The 26,082-nt window shown below is 37.1% G+C and overlaps 1 protein-coding gene across 12 annotated transcripts in view; it reads right to left on the bottom strand.

Annotated features, from left to right (window-relative positions):
* CHL1 (cell adhesion molecule L1 like) overlaps positions 1 to 26,082 on the bottom strand; it is a 214,700-nt gene that overhangs the window by 41,320 nt on the left and 147,298 nt on the right. For 10 of the 12 annotated variants that reach the window (XM_055259522.2, XM_063630735.1, XM_063630733.1 and 7 more), the window contains 8 exons: positions 25,151 to 25,198; positions 23,171 to 23,291; positions 18,378 to 18,562; positions 13,156 to 13,287; positions 7,517 to 7,657; positions 7,079 to 7,190; positions 5,548 to 5,714; positions 2,531 to 2,696 (listed from right to left, as the gene is read on the bottom strand). In XM_055259522.2, coding sequence (XP_055115497.2) covers positions 2,531 to 2,696; positions 5,548 to 5,714; positions 7,079 to 7,190; positions 7,517 to 7,657; positions 13,156 to 13,287; positions 18,378 to 18,562; positions 23,171 to 23,291; positions 25,151 to 25,198 — 1,072 coding nt within the window. The remainder of the gene's footprint in view (positions 1 to 2,530; positions 2,697 to 5,547; positions 5,715 to 7,078; positions 7,191 to 7,516; positions 7,658 to 13,155; positions 13,288 to 18,377; positions 18,563 to 23,170; positions 23,292 to 25,150; positions 25,199 to 26,082) is intronic. The other 2 variants (XM_055259527.2, XM_055259526.2) reach the window with 1 other exon arrangement.

The raw sequence follows: 26,082 nt of genomic DNA on the forward strand, positions 1-26,082 counted from the left end.
AAAAAAAAAAAAAAAAAAAAACAGAAAATGCCAAAAGCAATTACAACAAAAGCCAAAATTTACAAATGGGATCTAACCAAACTAAAGCACTTCTGCATAGCAAAAGAAATTATCATCAGAGCGAATAGGCAACCTACAGAATGGAAGAAAATTTTTACAATCTACCCATCTGACAAAGGTCTAATATTCATAATTTAAAAGGAACTTTAACATATTTACAAGAAACAAACAACCCCATCAAAAATGGGCAATATGAACAGAAACTTCTCAAAAGAAGACATTTACACGGCCAACAAACATGAAAAAATGCTCAACATGACCGATCATCAGAGAGATGCAAATCAAAACCACAATGAGATACCATCTCATGCCAGTCAGAATGGTGATTATTGAAAAGTCAAGAAACAACAGATGCTGGTGAGGCTGTGGAGAAAAAGGAACACTTTTACACTGTTGGTGGGAATGTAAGTTAGTTCAACCATTGTGGAAGACAGTGTGGTGATTTCTCCAGGATCTAGAACCAGAAATACCATTTGACCCAGCAATCACATTACTAGGTATATACCCAAGAGAATATATATCATTCTACTATAAAGACACATGCACATATATGTTTATTGTAGCACTATTTACAATAGTAAAGACATGAAACTGACATAAAGGCCCATCAGTGATAGACTGGATAAAGAAAATGTGGTACATATACACCATAAAGGAAAGAGATCATGTCCTTTTCAGGGACATGGATGAAGCTGGAAGCCATCATCCTCAGCAAACAAGTGGGAGAAGAACAATGAGAACACATGGACATAGAGAGGGGAATCACACATACCAGGGACTTTTGGGGTATGGACAGGCCAATAGGTGCAGCAAACCATCATGGCACATGTATACCTATGTAACAAACCTGTACGTTCTGTTCATGTATCCCATTTTTTAAAGAAGATATAAAGAAAAACAAAAATTAAAAAATTTGTCATAAGGAAAAAAATGAAGTTAGTAGTACAAATCACAAGAGCAAAAATGGACTGTGCACTTGGTATTTTCTAAGTGATCTGTACGTTGATGTTTTCTAAGTACTTGGTATTGTTAACCCTATAATGAAAGTACCTTTTTAATACTTTCAATTCCATCTATGTTACGGGATTTAAAACTAAAGCACAAAGATGTTAAGCAGCTTGTCTACGTTCAAAGATGTAATGTGACTGAGCTGAGATGTGAATCTGAGCCTTTGAGCTTCAGCACTCATGACCGTACCCACAGCAGTGTCGCTGTCTCATGCCAGCGGCATATGTCCTACCTAAACATTTTCAGATTTGTAGTTTTACAGGGTAATAAATTACAAAACTAATGAGAGGTGAGATTTGGCTCCAAGATAGTTAAATTTTAACCCTTACATGGTAACAATGCAAAAGGACGCAAAGCCGACTTTCTCATATTTTCAAAAGAGAGTAGACATTCAGCAAATGCGGACTTTTTATTTCTTTGATGTTCTTAATATCATCTAGTGCTATTAAGCATCCATTCACACTTTCCTGTATATGCTCTCTTTTATATTTTGTCTACATTCTCTACACAGAGTTTGGAAGACTCAAAGGTGTACTTCTCAGTTCTTTCTGGCAGGAAGAATCCCAGATATGATTTAGGTTTTGCTAGTGAGTTAAATAAACTCATGTGAGATTGAAAAGTAGAAGGAAATGGACACCATCTTCTCTGGGCCAGTGGGAACAGACAGTGGTTCTGGCAGACATGAGAGTTGGCAGTGGCAGGACTTACGAGTAGTACCAACGGGGTGAGGCGGCCATGAAGATGGCAGCAGTTTCCAGACACCTGGATTGCAGCTGCAGTGCCCTGTGATCAAGAACCTAGAAGACTAGTATGCAGCCTCTTCTAGGCCTAGCTCCTCCAGTCTTTTTTTGCAAGCACCCAAGCCCATGCAGTTCTCAGCCTTTTTTTGCAAGCATCCAAGCCCATGCAATTCTTCATCAGTTACTTAGAGCGGTTTCTATTTCACGCACTAATAGAATGGTAGATGTTACATGAAAAGTCAGTAGCAAAAACAGGATGATAAACATATGATAGGAGAGTGAAGTGACTTGAAGACAGAAATATTACTGAGTTTTTGTTTTTATTTCAGTATGAATACTTTTAGAACTTTTTTTTTTTTTTTTTTTTTTGAGAGAGAGTCTCTCTGTGCCCCTGGGCTGGAGTGCAGTGGTGTGATCTCAGCTCACCGCAAACTCTGCCTCCTGAGTTCAAGTGATTCTTGTGCCCCAGCCTCTCGAGTAGCTGGGATTACAGGCACGCGCCATCAAGCCTGGCTAATTTTTTACTTTTAGTAGAGACGGGGTTTCACCATGTTGGTCAGGCTAGTCTCGAACTCCTGACCTCAAGTGATCCACTCGCCTCGGTCTCCCAAAGTGCTAGGATCACAAGCGTGAGTCACTGCGCCCGACCTAGAACCTTTTTTATCAAATGCAAGGTGTTCACCCCAAGCAAATATTATGACATATCATGATAGTTTACCTACCTGCCATCTTCTGTGCCATTAATTTCAAAGGCTTCTCCATCTTTACTCCAGGACAATTTCAAACTGTGTTTCAAATGTGAGTCACATTTGCTTTCACAATGTAATTCAAGCATATGCAATTTGGGGATACGAGGATTCTTAGGAGAAACTCTAAGTTTTGTAGCATCTGTTTTTACCAAACAAAGATATTAGTTAGAACTAAGCATGGCTTACTTTGTTATTAAGTTCCTGCAATTTAAGTAACCCAAACTGTCACCATAACAGTCCAATCCTCATGTAGGGTTTGTCCCACTGTAATTTCCTAACATTGTATATCATTATTATTTTCTTTCCATCCAGGCTTGGACATCTGACAAAATTTAAGTGGAAATATCAACTAATAGTTTAGGAATTTCCTTCATTATTTCTTGGGGAAGGGAGTAAGCAAAGTATAAGCAAACACATGTCTCTAGAAGTTGAAAATAACATAATTTCTCCTTCAAGAGCTTCTGGATATATAATCAAAGCACTGTAAAGGAAAAGGGGAAGATATTTGATTTTCTATTAGCGTGTTTGTTATTAATTCAGAAACGTGAGGGTAAATGTTTAAGCCCATGAATGGGTGAACTATCAACATGAAGGTGGGGAACTAGAAAGTAAGCCTCAGGAAAGTAGGGCCTGTGACTGTTTCGTAACACTGCGGTATCTCCAGAGCCTAGAAGGGAGCCTGTACACCATAGGCACTCAATACATATTGTTAAATCTCCTTCTGAATGAATTACAGGGAGCGACAGTTTGAAACAAAAATAAATTTGTAGTTATCAACATTAGGAAACTCAAAGATTGGTATATGGCTGCCTTAAAAAAAAAGTTTGCTTCATTATGACTGTTTTAAAACATGCAGTCCTTACTCTTTAATGCTATATTAAAAGTAAGTATACTCTTAATGTGGCATTTGGCATTTTGCAGACCTCCCAGAGACCAACTGCACAAGCTGACCTCCAATTCCATAATTATACTCTGATATTGGCAATGTACATTTTTCTCAAGGAACTGGCTAAAAATGGAAAGTATTAATAAAATTAATTGTTATTCCAGGCACAAAACTTGAAGAGACTATTAAATTGAATTAATTTTAAGTGAATTATTTGACATCCTACTTCTAATTCTAAATTTAAAGCCAGAAATTCACTTAATAATAATAGATACAATGTAATAAACACTTCTCTATCGGGGCTCTGCTAAGTAATGCATATTCATTGTGGCATTTTATAATTATAACAACTTTATGAATATTAATACTCCCACTTTACAGAGAAAATAATTTAAGGCTAAAATGAAATTGAGCCATAAGACAAAGTCTCCTAACCAGTAAGGGGCTGAACCAGGATTTGAACCCAAATCTGCCCAAGACTAAAACTCACGCTCTCAATCACTATACTATATAGGCTCTCACTTAACTCCATTCTCAACATGCCTTTTGTATATGTAAAAAAAAAGTGTCCTTAATCCTCCATTGATATGATTCGTATATATTTTTAACATATAAAACAGACACTACAGCATATTGAAACTTTCTAAACTTGTCCATCTCTCTGGCCACTAGCAGTTTTGAGGTCCATTTTGGGCCAAGCACTGTGTTGGGCAAGAGGAGTGCAAAGTTCCATTTAGATTCGAGGTTTCACGCTCCTTACGCCTAGCTGAGTTGCTTAACCTTGATATAGGTTTACTTTTTGAAGTACAAAAACAATCATCACCATCTTCAGTGACTTCATGAGGGCATCCTGAAAAGTGTACCTGACACTTGAAAATGTAGAAGACATCAGAGATAAGTAGATATTGCGGGAGAATATTCGAGTGCTTTAAAAATATAGTCTGTGGGGCTGGCACATTGATTTACTTAGGGCACAGAAAGAGACAAATACTATAAAATAAGAAAAGGATGTAAGGCAAAAGAAAAGGAAAACAGGATGAAAAAAGAAGGAAAGAAGGATATATATGGGAAGAGAGAAATGTCAAGACATCAGTGGATGGCCGGGCGCGGTGGCTCACGCTTGTAATCCCAGCACTTTGGGAGGCCGAGGCGGGCGGATCACGAGGTCAGGAGATCGAGACCACGGTGAAACCCCGTCTCTACTAAAAATACAAAAAATTAGCCGGGCGTGGTGGCGGGCACCTGTAGTCCCAGCTACTCGGAGAGGCTGAGGCAGGAGAATGGCGTGAACCCGGGAGGCGGAGCTTGCAGTGAGCCGAGATTGCGCCACTGCACTCCAGCCTGGGTGACAGAGCGAGACTCCGTCTCAAAAAAAAAAAAAAAAAGACATCAGTGGATACAACAGCAGAATATGTATGAGGAAAAGTGGCATCAGTGAAAACAGATGATCAAACAAATATGCTCTCCCTTATCTAGGTGGAAGTGAGAAGCAGGCTGGGATATGGACATGATAGAAGAAACAAAAATGCGCCTTTTTGATACAGAAGATCCTTTCTGTTTTGTGTTTTCTTGAAGATTCTCTGAGCAATATTAAAATCAAAATATCAGTGAAGCCCAAGAAACTATTAACAGCTCCCAGGACTGTGCCCTGAAGTGAGAAGGAATAATACAAAGCTGTTTATGACTCAAAAAGAGGATCAAAAACCCTCCTCATTCTGTCATGCCTCAGTCATTATAAAGTTATGAGTTTGTGAAATCTTTAGCTCAAAAACTTGATTACCTTGAGTTGGCTTTGGAAATAAAATATAGTTACAGAAATATCGTGTAGTATGGTTAATAGGTAATTTTTAAATATTGACAGCCATCTGTCACTAAGGACACCTGGCTCCCTCTTAAAATAGGATGAAGCTGTGCACATATCATTGGCATACCCTGTAATTCTTGCAATAATCTTTTAGATGAAACCCAATCTAGGAATTTTGAAAAATGGTTCAAAGAACTTTATCTGGTACTCCAACTTAAATTGTATTACTCCATTTGGGCAACTGAAGACAGACTGAACCCATGTGACAATTCATGCAAAGTAACAGTGAAATAAAAATACTTCTAATATCCAAATTGGCTGTGACTGCAGTTTTTCCTATAGCATTTTCTACCCAACATGAGTATGACCCAGCATCATCTTCGGTGGTTCTGTTGATCTGCAATGTGCCATTTTCATAGATATGATACTGCCTGCCCTCCAGTGGTTTCACTTCTTCCACCTTCTGCCTATGGACAAAGAAAGCATACATCCATCTGAGATAGGGAAAAATCCCCTTTCAATAGCTTAGCAAACCTTATGAAATGTTCCGCTGAGTTTCATATTTTTCTCAAAATGGACCATGAATGTATATCTTATCTACCCAAATAGACTGTGGCTAGAGAAAATCCAAGTCCACACTCCGTGCTTCTGCTGTATTTGTCATAGCCACCAGCACCGGTTTGCATGTGTCCTCAGAGCTTAATAAATATTTTCTGGCTTACTGGTGGTGAACTCTTTACTTAATGATTGCTCCAGGGTACTAAATGGGAAAGCTAGTAATTGAAAGAGATAATGAACCTTTCAAACCTCCTGCTGTCCCGGGAGAACATTGGTCATTCAGAAATATTATAAGCCAGGGAGTCTTGCCTGTCCTGTGGACATGGATTACATTTACCCTATCAGCCCCAGAGCCATTTCCTCCAACATTCATCCATTTCCAAGCCTTTGCTGCTACAGCCTGATTTACCCTGTACATTTCACAATAAGTGACTGCTTGAGTTTTTTGTTTTTTTTTTTTTAAGGATAAGCTGTGGATACGGTCCATGCAGGATCATACAGGACAGGGACTAGGCTGAGGCAAGTGGGAGGCTTGCCTCAGATGCAAAATTTAACAAGGTGCCAAACATCTCAGTAAGCAAGGCAAATAACATTTCAATCGAGTATTTTGAAAAATCAGAATAATGCAAAAAACCCATGACGAACAAAATGTGTATCATGATTTAAAATAAAGGCAATATCTGACCCTATAAATGTATGACCTGGGGTCACTCATCTCACCCTGCCCTACAGACCAATGACAAAATTATTCAAGAACTATTTAACCAAGCTTTTTCAGTAAAGTAACTAATAAGGTAGATCCATATTGATAATGTCTTTGGACTTAGGATACCAATTAATTCATTGAAATTAAAATCAAAATAAATGCTGGAAAAGTCTAAAGCACATGCATTTGGAATTAAATGAGAGCTTAGATAATCATTTAGATAATCCCAAAACAACAATAATACAGTAAAACATGACCTTGTGGTACCCCATAACGAAAAACCAAAACTACCTTTAACATTGTCTCTGTAATCTCTTCAATTCTCTGCTTTTCTTTATGAACACAACTGGCTCTCTGTATGTCTCTATGTGAGAAAATCATAGAAATCTAGCCAATGTTTTCAGAAGAGCTAATTTCCTGGACGGTAAGTTTGTTACCTTATGTCTCAGAGGCACTGGGTACATGTACCAATATAGACACAATACAGCCTGTCAAATGACGGATGAAGAAACAAGGTCAAATCTACAATTGACACTCTTTTAAGAAAACCATGCGCCACCAGCTTACCAGGACACGACTGCCTCAGGTGAAGCAAAGAACTCGCAATGTAAGAAAGCATTGTACCCAACCACTGTAGCATAATTTTCTCCATCTTTGGTTTGTATCAATGGACGGACATCTATTTGAAAATAACATAAATGCAGTTTTAAACTTTCGTGGAAGAAAGATATGCAAACTAAATTTTTCTATGTCCTAGCCATATTAATACAAATAGAAAACAGCGGAATATTATGGTGTCTGTCTTGAATTATAAAAGTATCCCCATTCAATACATTTTTGAAAGTATAATTTCAGTGTGAAGGCTAAAACTCAAATGTATGGTGAAAAGTAGTTTGATTTTTCCCTCCATATATTATGTGTCAAGAGTTAATACACTTCTGAACATGACCTTGACCATTTTCCTTAGGAAAATAGCAGGTTAAGTCAGCTCCCAGGCACACTCACCCACAACATCAATATTGGCATTGGCAAGGATAGTTCCATGGACATTTGAGGCTTCACACTGGTACACAGCAGTATGATTTGGTTGAAGGTTGGTAAAACTGATTTCCCTGGGGAAGACAACATCACCAGCAAATGGATGATCTGAAAGAGATTAAAGAATGTCAGTTTGATAAAGAACAGGACATAAAATATTTATACATGATTTATTAAACATGTCACACAGTATTTATATTTTAAAACCAGTTTAGGGTGACTAATAGTTCACTGAAGCCAATTCTTTAGGTTTTCTGAACATCAACTATGGACTTTTCTTTCCAGATCCATGTGAATTTTCAATTATCTTTCAAGTTAATATTTAGCCACAAAATATCTGCTCATCTGGAGCTCCCAGACTTTCCATACCTATACTCATAGTACTATCACAGATTATCCTTTAGGCATTCAAGACCTATGATGAAGTGACACTCTGTCACTCTTCTGAATTTAGATACTGATGCTGCCTGGCACAAGTCACATGGTCAACACATCATGATCTCCCAAGCTACCAGTACTGGCTGCTATTTTCCCCTTTGACACTTTTGTTCCCGTTTCAGTTCTCTGCCTCTCTACAGTTTTCTGATCTGCACCATTCATTTCATTTGCCTTGCTTCACTATTTAACCACTTCATGTACATTGCTTGTATATTTCATTTTCCCAGTAAGACTAAACCCTTCTTGAGAAAAAGGGCCAGATTTTCTACTTTGGGGCAATAAAACCTTCCACACTCCTGATCCAAGTATAATTCTGGAAATATCTTTTGGAAATGAGAATACCTAACATGAGGCTGGGCACGGTGGCTCATATCTGTAACCCCAGCACTTTGGGAGGCTGAGGCAGATGGATCACTTGAGGTCAGGAGTTCAAGACCAGCCTGGTCAACATGGCAAAACTCTGTCTCCACTAAAAATACAAAAATCAGCCAGGTGTGGTGGTGCGCTCCTATAACCCCAGCTACTCAGGAGGCTAGGCAGGAGAATCACTTGAACCCAGGAGGTGGAGGTTACAGTGAGCCAAGACCTCGCCACTGCACTCCAGCCTGGGTGATGGAGAGAGACTCTTTAAAAAAAAAAAAAAAAAGAAAAAAAAAGAAAAAGAAAAAGAAGAAAAAAAAGAGTACCTAACATTTCTGATGAATTTAAGGACCAAAAACTCTGTTGGATGTGGCACATGCAATATCTCATTGACACTGCTCAGAACTTATGGATCAGCATTTACATGGCCATTTTAAAGGTGAGGGGACTGGATTCCAGAGAAGTTGAATGACACATCCCACAACATTTGGCCACTTTGCTGACTCTAAAAGCCCTGCCCTTTCTATGATACTATATATGTGTATATCTATCTCTCTGTCTATATTATATACAGATATCGTATTATATATAATAATACGATATCTGTATATAATATATATAATATATATTTTATATATATATATAAATCCAGTGGGAAGGAAAACATGTTGGCTGGAAATGTCAAGGGAGGGGCACAAATGCAAAAATTTTTAGTTTAAAGGACATTACAAGATTAATCAGTCGAATTCCACTTTTCTGACTGTGTCTCCATATACGAGATAATGACTATACTAAGTTTTAGGTTCTAGAAAACATGAATATTACATATGAAAATAAAAGACTTACACATCTTTTTCTGCCTGGGAGTCATAAATGAATATTTTTTTCACTTGACTGTGAGCTCTCTAAGGGCAGGACCTCACTGTGAGGTTGTGCAGTGTGTCCCCACTGCCCAAAGAGCAGATACCACAGAAAATCCAGTCAGTAAATACTTGTTGGAATGACTTAAAATGTTAGGTTGGGCAACCTTTATTCCTGAAAGGCCCCTGTAAGTAGGCAAAACAATAGTCCTTGAAAGATGTACACGTTCTAAGTCCCGGAATGTATGACTTTGTTACTTTACATGGAAAAAAAGGGACTTACAGATGTGATTTAAGATTGACGACATTGAGGTCGGAAAATTATTTCCTACATCTGGATGACCCAAGTGGGCTCAATGTAATCACAAAGCTCCTGAAAATCAGAAGGCCTTTCTTGGCTATGGTCAGAGGGAAATGTGACCACGGAAGGATGGTCAGAGAGATGCAGTGTAGCTGGCTTTGAAAATGGCGGAAGGGAGCCAGCGAATGTGGGCAGCCTGGAAAAGCTGGAAAAGGCAAACAAAGGAATGCTCTCCAAGCACTTCCAGGACATGGTACTGCTGACATTTTGATTTTAGCCAAGACTCGTGTTGGACTTTTACAGAAATGTAAAATAGTATATATGCACTATTTAAGCCACCAAGTTTATGGTAATTTAATTTGTTATAGCAATGTTAGAAAACTAATACAATCCTGTTGAACAATTTATCACTTATTTCTTGCAAATTAGCAAGATGAGTAGCTCTTCCAAGTTTTTAAAGGCTAAACTCTTTAGGAATGCTGCAGAGCACTGAGTCTCTAATCCCGTTCTTCACTTCCACACCCCACTCAGGGTCCTAAGTCTTTCAGAGTTAGTGCCATCCTCCCATTTAGTTCTCCTTATCCCATCTGATCCATGCATGGCTCTGAATTAACACTGCATTACAAAAGTAAGAAATTAGACTATTTAAATGATACTTTATTTAAGTAATTAAACATTGCTTAAATCTGCCTGTTGGCATGGGTATGGAAATTGTTGTGTATTGACAAAGGCTAACAGAAGCTCCCAGGATTCAAGAAAGCCAAGTCTTTATAAAACACACTAGTCCTGACATACTTCAGAAATTCTTTCTTAGTTTTGCCTTTGGTCAACCCTGTGAGAAATCATGCAATAAAGTGGATGAAACTTCAGCTCTGGAGTTAATCCTTCCTGGGTTCAGTTCCTGGTTTTAAATGTACCTGGGTTGCATTCTCCAGTAAGTAATGTAACCTCTCTGAGCCTCAGTTGCCAATGGAGAATAACAGAATCTATTTTTCAAGCTGCTACGAGGTTCAGAAATATCATATGCAAAGCATGTGAAAACGGTTAGGCCGATAATCAATAATAGCAATCATTTTGATTTAATTTTGAAGTAACATGGGGAAAGGATATATAATCCCTACAACTAAAATAATCTTAAAGAGATTTCAAATCCTTTAACCAACACACAGTCATCAAATATCCCAACCTATAAAAGTTTATGACCTGTTTGCAGGGCAACAAGGAGAGCCATGGCCAAAAGCTGTGAACAGAACACAGAGCTTGGATTCCAGCGACCTGGCTTTGGTTTGAAGTCTACCATTATTCAGCTGTGTGGTCTTGCGTAAGTTTATTTTCAGCCTTGACCTCCTCATCCATTAACAAACCTATTGGCTTAATTTCAAAATAAATCCAGAAGCTAACCATCTAGCCCTGAATGCAGAGCCTCTCAGACGGCCTCCTACCTAGAATCAATCACACAGTCCATTCTCCATCCAAAGGCCAGGAAAATACCTTGTAAAAATGTAAATTAGATTGTGTCACTCTTCTGCTTAAAATCCTCCAAGAGCTGCCTAGTGTATTCTCAAAATCCCAAGGCCCTACTTCAGTGTTCATCTTTACCTAAGCTCTGGCCCCTTCCCCTGGTGGCGGATCTGGTGGCCTACGACCGCCCCTTGCACTCCCTCAGCTTTAGTCACACTCACCTCTTTTCTCTTCCTCAACACACCTCTCCACTGAGACAGCACTTTCACTGCTATTTACACGGCTGACTTCCTCACCTCCTTCCGATCTCTACTCAAAGATAAATTACCACAGGGGTCTTACTGTTATGATCTTAAAATAAGATTGCAACTCTGGGTCCTGAACCTCTTTCAGGCACTACCCTTACCCAGCTTTTTTCTGCTTTACCACATCACAGTACACACTCATGTGTTATTTGTCCAATGGCAGGAGAGCAAGGATTCCATCCATTTTATTCACTGTTGTATCTCAAGCATGAAGTCCAGTGCCGGGAACATAGGAGGTACCCCATAAATATTATTGAATGAATCAATCAGTTAAATATGAATAATAGCACCTCGTTTATAAAGTTCTTTTGAGGATTCTAAGTAATTTATGAATGTCTTTTGTAAACAAATACCATCCAAATATAATATTTTATGATTTTGTGTTTCGGAGAATGTGTTCCTTACTTTTGTAACCTGAACATTCATTATAAACAAAAGTTGCTTTCATTTCCCTTTGTCTACCCAAAACCTCGTTATTATTTTTCATTTTTTATTCTGTTCCCTAAAGAGATGAAGAGAAAAATCCCAAATCTGAAGATAATAATAATGAGGACTAAGGTTTCCTGAGTGTCTGTTATGGGAAAACAATACCAATCAACCATACCTTACGGGGTGCTGTTTTTGTGGCAGTGCCCATGCTAAGCATTCTCTGCATGATGTTTCCTTTAATCCACAAAACGACCCCATGAGTCAGTGTTATTTTTATCCCAACTTACTGATGAAGAAACGGGTTTGAAGACGGTCAGTGATACTCCCCGTCACACAGCTAGTAAGTGGTAGAGCCAGTATGCAAACACAGGCAGTCTGGCTCCAGAGTTTATAAACCATCACAGTGCTCTACAGATGAATCACTGCCCTAGGCAGCTGGCTACATTTTTTTTTTTTCATTCAATCACAACCAACCGCCACTATCTCCATCATGCAGTTTAAAAAACGTACGCTTGCGGAGATTCAGAAAACACCTCAAGATGAAACAGGTGGCAAGGTACACATCCTAGATGGGACCCCAGGTCTGTTACCCACCAAGTGGCTCACACTTGTGCAGGCCCCAGAGCAAAAGGACAAATGGAAGCCACTATTTTACCTGCTCTTAATTAAGCAATTGACACATAAAAATATGTTCTGTACTTCTTCCTGAACAAGGACATCCAAAATAATCTGAGCTCTAGGTTCCAGTGGAAGATTTCAGGACTCCTTGGAGCTCTATGCTGAGCATGGTGAAATGGGGAGAGTTGGCCCTCAGTGCTGGGCCATTCCTGTCTTTCCCTGCCAGCCCATTTGGAGTGGGCTCAGGGTGGACCGGGCATGGGGATTTTCAGGTCTTCGTGCTTGAGGTTGGTAGCAAACAGGCAGTAATGGGACTAGGTTCAGATTTGGGATGCCTCCTTTTCCCTGAGGATGCTTTCAAATCATGGAGACAAGCAGGACCAGAGGATGACCAGAGCAAGTCCCTTAAAAGGACAGAGCCCAGGACAGGTGTTACTGTCGCCTGAGCCCAAGGGAGATCCTCACTTTGAACCTGTGCCCTCAGCCGCTAGGCTCCTGTTCTGTTTCTTCTTAGGGAGAGGAACAATAACTGGCTTTTTTCCTTGGATGCATCCTCTTTCTCATTCAATTTTCTTTTTTAAAATTAAAAATCTTTATTCTTATATATAATTTATGAAAGGGCCCAAGCAGTATAAATATTATCTATGGCTCTTCCATGAATATCAAGTCTCAACAACAAAATTGCTTAGAAATGAGCAATTTCTGATTTGCCGGTTATATCTGTCCTGCTAATCCAACCACATACCAACTTCATTTTACACACATGTCTGACCATCATTAACCCCATCAAACCAGGGCCTTCAGCATTGCATTGCAATTGCTTTTTAAACTTACTGTCAATTGGGGAGCCATTGACTCTCCACTTGATTGTTGGTTGAGGTTCTCCTTCAGCCTCACATAACAAGATGCCATTGCTTCCGGTGCTATACACAGCACTCTGAGGCTTCTTTGTCCAGCGAGGAGGCTCTGGATATAAAGTGAAGAGCTCATGAGAGATGTGATCTATGTCAAAAAGTCCAAAAATGTTAAGGCCTGTATTTCTACTTTGCACCAGCAGAGGGCAGACACCACAAAGGGTTTCATAGTAGCTCTTTTTGGTAAACTTGCTCTGCAAAGCAAGGCAGGAGCTGCTTTTGTGTTGTATGGTGTGTGTGCGTGTGCGTGCACGCGTGTGTTTGTGTTTAATTTGAACTCAGCATGTATAATAAATCAACATACTAAAAATAGTTATATACAACCACTTTATTTAGCTATACAAGTAGCTACCCCACTAGGAAAAAATGAGGGAAGAATAAGCAGATGGTGAGTTTATTTAGAGCTGACTACAGGTTATTTTCAAGCTGCAGCATGGCATCTAAAACAGGTGGATACACAAGAATTATATTTTAAGAATTTTTAAAATAAAACTATTTAAAATGTTTAATGCTTATTTTGAATATTTCTTAGTGATCTTATAGCATTTATATATATAATCAATTTGAAAAATATTATTTCCTAGAGTTTTTTTTGTAAGAGAGGAGAGAGAAGCCCAAAAGCAGTGTTTAGCTTTCTGCAGTCAAAGCAAAGCAGCAAAAGGTACCTTAAAATTACTTGTATCTTTTTATGCCCTAATGCTCCAGTATTACAATACTACAAAGTATGTCAGAAATAGATGACGCATCTTACTTGACTTCAAACATTATTTCCATGTTTTATAACTTCATGAATATTGCTATGTCAGGGGTAAATAAAAGGTTTAGATTAAAGTGTCGATGGTTTGGGTAATTTGATTTCAGAGAAAATTGTACAAAACCTGCAGGTAGCAACTCCCATCAAGTGTAGTTTGGTTATTTCCCCAAAGATATGTTAGATTTCCATTTTTAGTCAAAAAGGAAAGTCTTCAAAGATATATGTATGTATAAAATGAAAAAATATCATTAAAATTTTTCTAAGTAAATGAGGAAAAAGAGGATTATGTAAAAAGGAAATAACTGTAAGTTCACCAGAAGAAACAAAAGTACACAACTAGCCTTGGCAAGTTCAAGTCCAAGTGAGATAAGTGCCTTTGTAATTACTCCACAGGGTGTGTACTTGTTAAATTCCAAGTTAAATATCTGTATTCATAAGCTGTACTACCTGTAAATATTTAGTCACTTGGTTTAAAATACACTAGTCCAAATTATAAACTGTGATCATTTTCTGAGGTGAAGGTTTATTTTTGTCTATTTTGCATTTTTTTTATGATATCCTTACTTTTTTTCTGGTTATTTTAATACAACCAATATAAAATTAAATATCTGTAAGTTAGAGAAAAATATTCCATGAACATGAACATTATAGCATATCATATCTACAGTAGAAAATTACAACTATTGCTTTCAATGTATGCAGAAATAAAGAAAATCAAGCAATGATATTTCTGTAAATCTTCATGAATAATTACTATTGCCATTAGGATATTTACTATTAGGACTATTAGTAATATTAGTATTACTGAAAGAGGTCCTAAATTATCACATCACGCAATCCTTTCATCTTACAGACAGAGGGCTGAGATTTGGAGAAGTTGCCTAACTTGCCCAGGGCCACCAGCAAAGGGAGCTCCAGTTTCTGTTCTTGCCATTCCATAGATAAATACACAGCAACTATGGATGAGCAACATTAAGACTCTGAAGTCATGTGACTTTTGTTTCTAATTTAGTGTTATCTTATGAATTTGTACCAAAGACAGGAAAGAAGGCCAATTCAATTTATGCTTCCAAATCCAAGCTCCTCCAATATTTATCAACTGACTCAAGAAGTTCTGAGCATTCACTAGGCTTCTTCACTGTACCTTAATCCTTCTTTATAAGCTTTCTTTATAATTGCTTGAACATTTACTTTGATGCTTTTCATCCGTTATTCCTATAGAAGTAAGCTGGTCCTGAGCCATGTAATATTGAGAGAGACTTGAGTCAAGCTTGTTCTGCTCAGAAACAGCTGCTTCTTGAGCCTTAAAACCAAAAATTCTGAGGAAAAAAACCAACCTCATAGAAACCCATTATTTTATCTATTATCCTAAGACATATGGTAACAGATGAAAATTGCTTATGTTGAAACTTTATGCATTTTCTCATAATTGTAAATACAAAAATAAAATGATAAATATTTCCTGTGTTGCTGGAAACAGATGCAAATGTCTGAACATTGGGACTATATATTAAGCAAGCTAAATAGAGATGTTTATCACTAGGAAAAAAAACAAAATAAAACAAAGTTGGTACCTATAAAACATACAACACAGTGGTTATTTTTAGTAAAACTGTTTCTTCACAGGTTCTTATTAAAATCTCTATTTTAATAAAACAAAAATTGTTAGGTTCAACAAAAATTGGATTTAATTGCAGCATTTTAGATTTGTTATTTGAAAACAAAGATTTCTCAAGTATATTAATGACTGAGTTGCATTTGATTTTATGACAACCTTTGAAAATGCAAAAACATTTTGGATTATATTATGGCTCTATAATTATATATAAATGCTTTCCTATTTCACTTACTAAAATTCAAAGGCTTTAAATAATTCAAAAGTTGACAACATAAAAATTATTGGTGGGAGCTTATTTTTAAATAATCTATTGAAATGTGATTGTGATTATATTTTGATTTCTGGATGTAGACTGTTTCAGATGTCACTGTATCTCTTTTTATTGAATATGTAATTAATCACATCTTAGATATTTAGAATATACAGTTGTACCTAGCCAAGACATCCTGGCTGCTTTTGCTCATACATATTATAGGATTTAAAGTGCAGTATGATTTCATATTTAGGATGTTGCAACCTAAATTACAGGCTCATAGGATTTGATTGTGTTTAGTAATAGGAAAGACACTGCACATACAGAAAGAATCCAATCCAATCCATGATTTTACTTAAGCACAATGGGTGTTTTCAGAATGGAGTAGATTTTCAAAATATATAATAGCATTGCTATTTTCTCACATGGCAAATCCTTGTTATTTAATTTGGGCTTCTAAAAAAGAGACAAAAAAGGAAAAGGAGAGGGTGCAGGAAGGCAGAAAAAACTGAATAAACACGAGCTCATCCATCCAGATGACTAACAAAGTTTTTATTTATTACCTCCACACTTTAGAAAAAAAAGTAAAGACTTCTTAAGCTCAATTTGTTTTTCACGTGCATAGGTAAAGAGAAACTCCAAAAACATACAACTGAAGGTACATTTAATAGCTTCTTACTAAAGAGAGAGGATTAAAAGCTCCTCATAAAAACATCATTTACATCTCAATAGTGCTAATAGCTGTTTTATGAGTAGTGAGAACAATTCGTTCAGGAAATCTATATTCCTTTGGAGTCCTGTAGTCAACATTTTAAATTGCATAATTAATTTTACATCTTTGATTTCTTTTTTTGCAACTCTTGCAATTCTTTTGAAAGGTTTGGTTTTATAGTCAAGAAAACTGTGGCCAGATTGTTAAAATATTCAGTTACCGTAGCTATGTTTCAGCCATCTGGAAGGGTTTCTAACAGTTAGCAACTTGGAGAATCTAACAATTAGATATGTCTGGTTCGTGGGTGTGTGTGTGCCAGGGAGGGGAGGAGGGGGTTACAGAAAAATACCCCTGTTGCATGATGTAGCCAAATTATATAGAAACATTAAATGATGACTAAAAATATACATAACATAAATCTTTCACACTCTTCTCTGAATTTCTTTGTGAATAATTTAATGTCAAAGGAATATATCACTGTTTGGCAGATGTTGACATTAATGCATAATATTGGGCTTTCTTCTATATAAGTTTTGCTTTTGTCAAGTCAAAGAAAAAAAAATTCTCAACTTTGGTTTTCTATTCTTCCTACCTTAAATAATAATATGCATTATGGAGAAGGCTTGGAAATACGATGTTATTCCAAACAGGGGTATGACTAAATCAACTATGTTAACATTTACTTGGGAGGAGAATTTGTGTCTGAGTCCTTTTTTTTCCATTAATTTAAACAACAGGCCATTACTTAGGTGTTCCTTGTGCAGACTAAAGTTTTAAGAAGTGAACTTTACTGGAATATTAATGGGTGCCCTAGAGCACTAGTGCACTAAATTGTAGTCGAAAAAGAATAATTCCTTTCAGCAGTTAAGCTTACACTGCACTAAATAAGTACAAATGCAGTAATCATTCCATTAATTTGATCAATACAGTCAACTAAATTGTAGATAGAAAGCCTCAGTGTGATTGGATGCACAGAAAACAGTCTGCATCAATCACAGAGGACTAGACAAACTTCACATCAGCCAAACAGGCACAGCACGAATAACTACATTCCACATTTAAATGATAGCACCTTTGCCTACTTATTCCTATAAATGTAACTAATACCAATAAAACCTTGATTGATCAAAATCTCTGAATTTACAGAGAGAAGATGACTCGAATATAATGTTTTTGCACTTTTTGAGAGAATTAATATTATAGCATATAGTCTATTCTTTTTTGCCTGTAAGTAACATATTGAATTTATCATCTGAACTCAAGATATGGATTACAAAAATGTTATATCCAGGAAAGAACTAGCACAACAATTTGCCTGCCTCTTTCATTTCTTTGGTGAAGAACCTGAGGTACAGAGAGTGAAATAAATGGCGAAGGGCACAGCAAGTTAACTGCAGGATTAGGAAGCCAAATCCAAGCTTTCTTCCAGGCTCATTTTAATACTTTCTTTCATCATAATCCTTACTGCTGCTTTTATGATTTAATATTATGAAATGTATATGTGTATTACAATAAAAATAATTTAAGAGACTAGCTTTAATGACTATTTGAATAAATCATGTAAACTGTCTGTGTTTAATCCCTAACATGAGATCTTCTCTTGTCATTTGTCCCGTCTATGTCATTTTGGGGCATACATGACAAACCTGCTTAATTGAAGTGTAATATAATTCAGTGCCCACACTACAATTAAAAGTTGAAACTGTTGACCTGTTTTAACATGTATGATTTAGAAGCAAGGCCTACTACATGTAGAAAGTTACATGTAAAAGTTTTTTGAAAATACACCAACATGGGAAAGGTACCTTCTACTATAACATGAAAATCATGAGTGGCTGTTCCCAAGAAATTGCTGGCTGTGCAGCGATAATTTCCTTTATCCTGGTAGGAGACATTCTCTATCTTCAAAGTCTTGCCATAATTTTCTTTTGTTTCTCTCCCCTTTGGTAAGTCACCACCAATTTTGTTCCAATCAACCTGTGGCGTTGGCCTGCAAAAAATAATTAAATAAATAAACATTTTTTTTAAATGGAAAGTAAAATACAAAGAAAACCTCAGGACACATCCTTTATCAAGTTGCTTTTACATATGTGCTCATATTCTACTGAATCACATCATCCTTACCACTGGGCAGACACACCCACCACCATCAATAGTGAACACTGGTGTTGAAGCAAGTCTCTTTCACTGAAAGTTCCTCTAATGGTCTGTCTCCTTGGAAATCTTCTCTCTCCTCTATTACAAGGGCTAACTACATGTAAGTGCTGACTAGGTGTGGCTGGGTGAAGGATAAATAGTTGAAGCTCATTGAAATAATATTACCAAGATATTTTCCAAGTGTGAAAATCTCCCTGTGGGTGGTTTGAGGCAGCCAGTGATAACAGCCCTATTCCCTGTTTGTGTAAAACACAGTAAAGTAGGACCTAACAGTCAGCAGAGAGAAGTTTCCCCTTTAATCCTATGACGCTGATAATGGAGAATGTGTTTCCTGTGTGAAAGCTAGACGTGTTGATTAGACCCATGAACAGCCTACTCTAGGACAAGCTGGAATCTGTAGCACAGATGCTGCCTCCTGGATCACGTTCTCACCTTTGTGGGGAGTAGAGGAAAGGAGGAATGAACCAAATCTTCCCTTGCTTAGCGCTTGCAAAAGATTAGCTCACCCAGTCAAAACCAACAGGAAAGTAAAGAACAAAACCAGCGTGATAACTTGTTACACACCAGCATGATAACTTTCCCCACCTTAGTAAGGAGGAAGATAGGACTGGTGAGTCAAGGCAGCTACATTAAGAAAAATCCCTCCTCATGAAAACCAGACAAGTGCAGAAGTCATACCCTCTGTGACTCATTTGATTTAAAAATTATGTGGAAAGCATAAAGGGTGGATTCTAGATGAAGGATGACTGTCTTTTTCTCTTCCCCAGTCAGGCTCTATAAGTGAGTAGAAGAAACAACTTTGCTAATTTTATTGATGCTACACTTTTCCTCTCCATATTTCTTCTTATATTAATAGCTGTAGGTTATTTGGTACATTCTAAAGATGGGCATTATTGTAATCATTTAACAGTAAGGAGTCTGAAGCTCCAATAAATTAATTTCTTAAGCTCACTGGAGCAATAAATGATATGCCACAACTAATATTTGTCTACTCTAAACTTGTTCCTTTTTTATCAGTGTGTTCTATTATTTTGTGCTTTTCAACCTATGTCCTTCCTAACTCTATAGTCTTAGAATATATGCTTCCTGTCAAGTTGCCCATTAGTTACTATGTAATAATTGAGCAATTCCTTGAAATCGTGTGTGTCAATATTCTCAAATTATTTGTATTGATGGGTTGTGGTTAGAATAACTCAGTTATTTATGCAAAAAAAATTGGAGGTAAAGATGAAGGCTCTTTAATCTATATATATCTACTCTTTTCCTTCTTCAAGGCTCAAATACTAACGTGCTGTGCAGCCTGGAATAATAATCTTATATTTTACCAGGGCTAAGAGCACGTGGCACACTTGTGTAGGAAATGGTAATGATGCCTGGGCAGACAGATGTGAGAGTATATTAGCTGTTGGCTTTCTGAGCACACCACCTAAGAGGATGCATAGCCCAAGTCTCCTAACTGCTGGCTTTTCACTCCACCTGTCAAAATGACAATTTGCCAAGTTATAGGCTGCTCTGGAACTCAGTTCCCCTAAAACAGGATTTTTTTCATGAGTCCATCCTTTAATAGAGCAAGTAACTCACTTTCAGCAAGATCTCCCGGACTCCCTAGTCTTTGGGTCTTTGAAAACTAGTCTAATTTTCTAATATCATTTAGTTGAAAGAATAAAGTAAAATAATTATCTAAAGCATTATGTGAAAATGAGATATAATTTAATCTCAGGATACATCTGTAGCATGGCAAAAACTTCCAGCTCTATTCTTGCCAATTTTTTATACCTCCTGCCTTTTTTTTTTTTAAAGAACATTTACTAACAGCATTTAAGCAATGTGTTTTGAGGGAAAATATATTGCTTAATACCTTTTTGCACACAAAATACACTACCTCATAATCTCAATTTTTTTTAGGCCCTTGTCTGGCCAACTTTTATTTGTATATTTCTCTATTTATAAAGTAGTATCTTGCGAAAGAATTACACCTACTTTAAACCCATGAATTTACAAAACAGAAAAAAAAAAAGCTATTTGAGCAGTGCACGAGTCCACCTATGGCCATTTTATAAGTTTTCCCTCAAAACACATTTGTTCAGATACTGTTGGTAAATGTCCCTTAAATTTAGAACAAAAGGAAATGAAAAACACTTGCAAGAATATAGCGGGAAATTCTTGCCAAGATATAGACCTATCTTGAAATAAATTATATCTCATGTTCACCTGACACTTACAGATAATCATTTTACTTTATTCTTTCAAGTAAAATGTATTAGACAATTAGACTGGTTTTCAAAGACCCAAATATAGTGCTTGGCACAAAATAATAGTATAATACCTTAATTATAATTATTTTTGTTACTATAGGAGGTTAATGGCTTGAAAATTTCTTAGAAAAAGTTTTTTAAAGGACCCAAAAACTTTTTAAAAATGTATCATCTTCTGAGAGAGGACCCAGATCAGACAGGATTACCCAACACAAAATCAGTATGAGTAAGAAGAAAGTACTTCAGGTGAAAATTCTTAGGATAGCACATCAAGAATTTTCATGTCCTCACAACAACGTATATTTTCATCCACTCTATTTTTATGTATTCCTTCATGACTCTTCATTTTCTAAAAAGCACATGAGAGCATTTCATTATTTTGAAGACATTCTGCGCAGTTGCTAGTCAATCCAAGAGGTCAATGAAGGCATTTGTGGGAAATAAGAAAAAAGAATTACTGAAAGGGTCACCCTGCCCAACTCAATATAGTGATGAACTCTGCAAGAATTTAATTTCTACCACTGTAAACATGTACAAATACAACCAGTAGAGCAGGTTGTTGCCATCACGATTCAAACTCAACATGAGACTTTCCTCTTCTAAAATAACACACAGACCAAACATTCCAAACAGTCTGTGTCATAGTACTTCCAACTAATTTATGTAAATACACATCGGGAGTTGAAGACAGACAAGCAACTTTGATATTTTTGGTGGATGGAAAGAGAAATTTACAAAGCTTAGGGGCTGCAAAACCAATAAAATCTGCTCCATTTCTAAACCAGTCGTTCAGAATGTACTCTAAATTATGAATGAATATGATTTTTTGAATTTCAAATCCTAGTCCACTAACTAGAGTCCCCAAAGCCCTTAGCTTACAAACAGATTATATTTCAAATGAGTAAACTCAGGTGCTAGGAAGCTGGAATGCATTTTCCCAAAGTACCCTCAATGGTAGGGAAGGACCGTTAAGTTCGGAAGGATAGTGGTAAAAATAGGAGACCCTGTATGATTAAATATTAAATAACATGGTCCCTGTTTACATGTACTTAACAGTAGTTAATAAATGGAACAATTTTAAGAGGTGACCAAGTGAGGTCCTTTAGGGTTTTCTTGGAGGGTTTAAAAAAGTGCATTGCGGGCTGGGCCTGGTGGCTCATGCCTATAACACCAGCACTTTGGGAGGCCAACTCAGGTGGATCATAAGGTCCGGAGATCGACCTTCCTGGCTAACATGTTGAAACCCTGTTTCTACTAAAAATATAAAAAATTGGCCAGGCGTGGTGGTGCACACCTGTAGTTTCAGCTACTCAGGAGGCTAAGGCAGGAGAATTGCTTGAACCCAGGAAGCAGAGGTTGCAATGAGCTGAGATTGCACCACTGCACTCCAGCATGGGTGACAGAGTGAGACCCTGTCTCAAAAAATAATAAGTAAGAAATAAATAAATAAATAAATAAATGGATTGCTTTTTCAGGTGTAAAGAAAGTTCACTTAATTAGATTTTGATGTAAAACTCTCTTAAATTACATGGTCTGGACCTCCATGTGTGCAAAGGGCAGCAGGATAAAAATAGATAAATAGGGCTCCTTGGAACCTGAAAAGGAGCAGATTTAGTAAGTAACATAGCAAACCGGAGTGGGGCAAGATAGTGTAGCATAGAGAGAAAATTCAGCACCAAAACAGAGGGGTTGACTATCAACAACCTCATGCTTCTTAAACTTAACTAAGGAGAATGTTGTCATCATCCCCTCCATCCACAATATCATAAATTGACAGACAGATCTAATTTTATGAACCTGTTACTGCCTGAAGTCTGTAGAGTGAAGTACAAATGACTTCCTCCAGAGATATAACAACAGAATTTATTATTATTAATTATTTTATTAATTTTAATTTAATTTTATTTTAGATGAGGTCTTGCTCTGTCATCCAGGTTTTAGTGCAATGGCATTCTCATAGCTCACTGCAGCCTCAAACTCCTGGGCTCAAGCAATCTTCCTGCTTCAGCCTCTTAAGTACCTGGGATAACTGTGCTGAGCAGAATATCTGCAGTACCCGGCAGAATTTAATTTTTTTAAGGAAATAATTTTAAAATATCTTTGCAAGCACAGTCTTAATGTGCCTGATGTCTTATTCTTTACAGAACTGGATGGACAAAGTCATGAGCGACAGTCAGGTTACTCACAAGCCTTCAGCAAAACACTCAAGCAGCAAGGTTTCCCCTTTGAGGATGGTAATTGAAGACTCACTGCCACTCTCAGTGGGAGGCAAGAGCAGTTTGGGTTTTCTTTGCTTGATGGAATTTGCTACACAATAGAAAAGAAAAGTCACAATTTTTTCAAATTAATATACCTAAAATTCTGTGACACTACATCTTTCTTAAAACAAAAAATCCGACACACATGAATTTGTGCGTGTGTGTGTTCTATACACATTTCCACATATTTCCATTTAAATAGACTCCTCTTCTCTCTTACCATGAAGCATGGGTTGTCCCTCATATGTTTTTACTGAGTGTAGCACTGCCAAATTTTATAAATGTTATTATTTATACCATATCTGCTAACTCAGAAGGTCAAACAGAAGTCCTTAATTGAAAATCTATGATTTTATATTCTATACTTTAATCATGTCATGTGCAATGACTTTATGTTTATGTTTTGTTTTTTTTTTTTTTTTTTTTTTTGAGACGGAGTCTCGCTCTTTCACCCAGGCTGGAGTGCAGTGGCGCCATCTCGGCTCACTGCAGGCTCCGCCCCCTGGGGTTCATGCCATTCTCCTGCCTCAGCCTCCCGCGTAGCTGGGACTACAGGCACCCACCACCTCGCCCAGCTAATTTTTTTGTATTTTTAGTAGAGATGGGGTTTCACCATGTTAGCCAGGATGGTCTCGATCTCCTGACCTCGTGATCCGCCCACCTCGGCCTCCCAAAGTGCTGGGATTACAGGCGTGAGCCACCGCGCCCGGCCAATTTAAATTGCCTAAGAATTTAATAAGGTTTCTGCTAAAAACAGCTTCCTCACTCCTGTACCCAGAAATTCTCACTGAGGAAGGCTGTGGTAGATACTAGGCATCTATGAATTTATCAAGAATAGAATTTGGCAACTCTACCTGTAGTCTCAGTTCCTTAAAGAAAAACACAGTTTTAGGAAATGATTAGCAAGCATCCTTACTACGTGCATATTGAAATGTCCCATTTCTTATTTTCTTAAGAATACTTTTCAAATACAATGGCAAATTAGGAGACTTCCCTCTTCAAAGGGACTTAAGCAGTAGACAGTCTTCTATACTTCGTGTTTATTTTTTGAAAAATAATTGTTGAATATGTACTATGTGCAATGATTTTTCATTGAGTGCTGTGAAAATATAGCACTATATATGTTTGAGTTGTTAATCTCAAAGGAAATGATGTTGGGGATGAATCAGTCCACCTTAAAACTGACGGTTCTTCAAAAGGAGCTTACATCCTCCTCCACTGAACTTGCAAGTATATAAGGTATCTTAAGTTATCACTGGTCCACATTTTATAGAGAATATTTGCTGCAATTGTGTAAATGACTCTTCTCATTATAGAGAACTCGCCTGCTATACAACTCAGATTTACTCAGGCATTTTCCATAGAACACAAGTTCTGGTAGACGTTCTATGGGGAAAAGAATTGAATAAAAAGATCACATAGACACATGAGCTTGAAAAATGCTACAAACTGTTTCTTTCTCAGAAAGTTACAATGTGCAGTTGCATGTCAAATATTTCAAGAAGGCTTGCAAGAAAAAATTCACTTAACTTTCTTAAACTCAGTGTTTTCTCTACGTCTTTTGACACTTAACCATTTCTTTTCTTTCTGTAAAAGTATCAACCTTATATACCATAAGAGACGGTTTGGGAGATCCAAAATAATTACTCCATTAAATATCTCTATCTATCTATTCAATGGATTATATATAAGTATTTCATTATATTTATATAGTTATATATTTATAAAAATCCCTCCCTTTGCCTATATTTAAGAAGGAATGGGGGGCAATAGAACCCTCTAAGTTAAGATGTTTTTCATAATAACAGTATTGTAATAAACTTAAGAGGAGATTAAAGAAAAAATTCAAAATCTGAGAAGACAATGATCTATAAACAAATGCCAACACTCCACATGGGTTCAACTTACCCTTGGAACCAATTTCTGTGGATGAACTTGAGTCATTAGCATGCTTTACTGAAATAAAAAAATGGAAGGAAAAAAACACAAACATAATGATGGATGCTGATATCAATAAAGAATGAAAAGTCATATTTTTGTCTTAGAAAAATTACAAAATGATGTAGAACCATGCTTCACTAGAACATTGCCCTTGGGAATATAGTTTTACACAGAAAATAATTATAGTAAGTTTAATCTTGAATTACCACAGATGAATCCAGTTGGACAAGATTCAAGTTACAGCTCCATTAAAGAGAACTGAGGCTACTAGAAGAATGTTATAGTGAAGCCCTGGCATGGCATATCTACATATAAAAATGAAAAAATCATGGACCAAATTAAACAATGAAATGGTAATGCCAACTTTCAACTATACCAGGGCCAATTATTCACTCAGCAAACTGTTGGGGATTATTTCTTCCCTTTGAATCTTATGGTTCTTCCTCCCTCTAATTACTTTTCCCATTTGGGAACCCAGGCTGGCATCTGCAGAATCAAGTAGGGAAAGGAGCGATTCAATTGAGTTTGCCAATTTGGTGATACAAAATTCCTTTTTTTTGCCTCTGTTGTTTTCTCCCCCATTTTCAGTCTGCCAGTTTATCCAAGATCACAGTGAATCAATGCCCAAGATTTGCTTAGAAAACCCTGGAATTTCATTGTATATTTCATCCACTGAAAATGACAAGATCCTGCAGACGTCAGATGAAATACATTTGTCCTGTGAATTGAGATTTGATTTCCTGGCTGTGAGACACACAGCTACTGTGGATCTGCAGCTGCAGATGTCTATTTCATCTGGAAGAAGTCTCTAGAGTTGAACTGAACAATGGCAGAAAATATCAACCCAGCTTTAAATGGCTTCAGCCAGAAGGAAATTACAGACACATTTGCATTCAGCA

This window comes from Symphalangus syndactylus, chromosome 21 (genome assembly GCF_028878055.3).
Source record: "Symphalangus syndactylus isolate Jambi chromosome 21, NHGRI_mSymSyn1-v2.1_pri, whole genome shotgun sequence".
NCBI classification, from domain to species: domain Eukaryota; kingdom Metazoa; phylum Chordata; class Mammalia; order Primates; family Hylobatidae; genus Symphalangus; species Symphalangus syndactylus.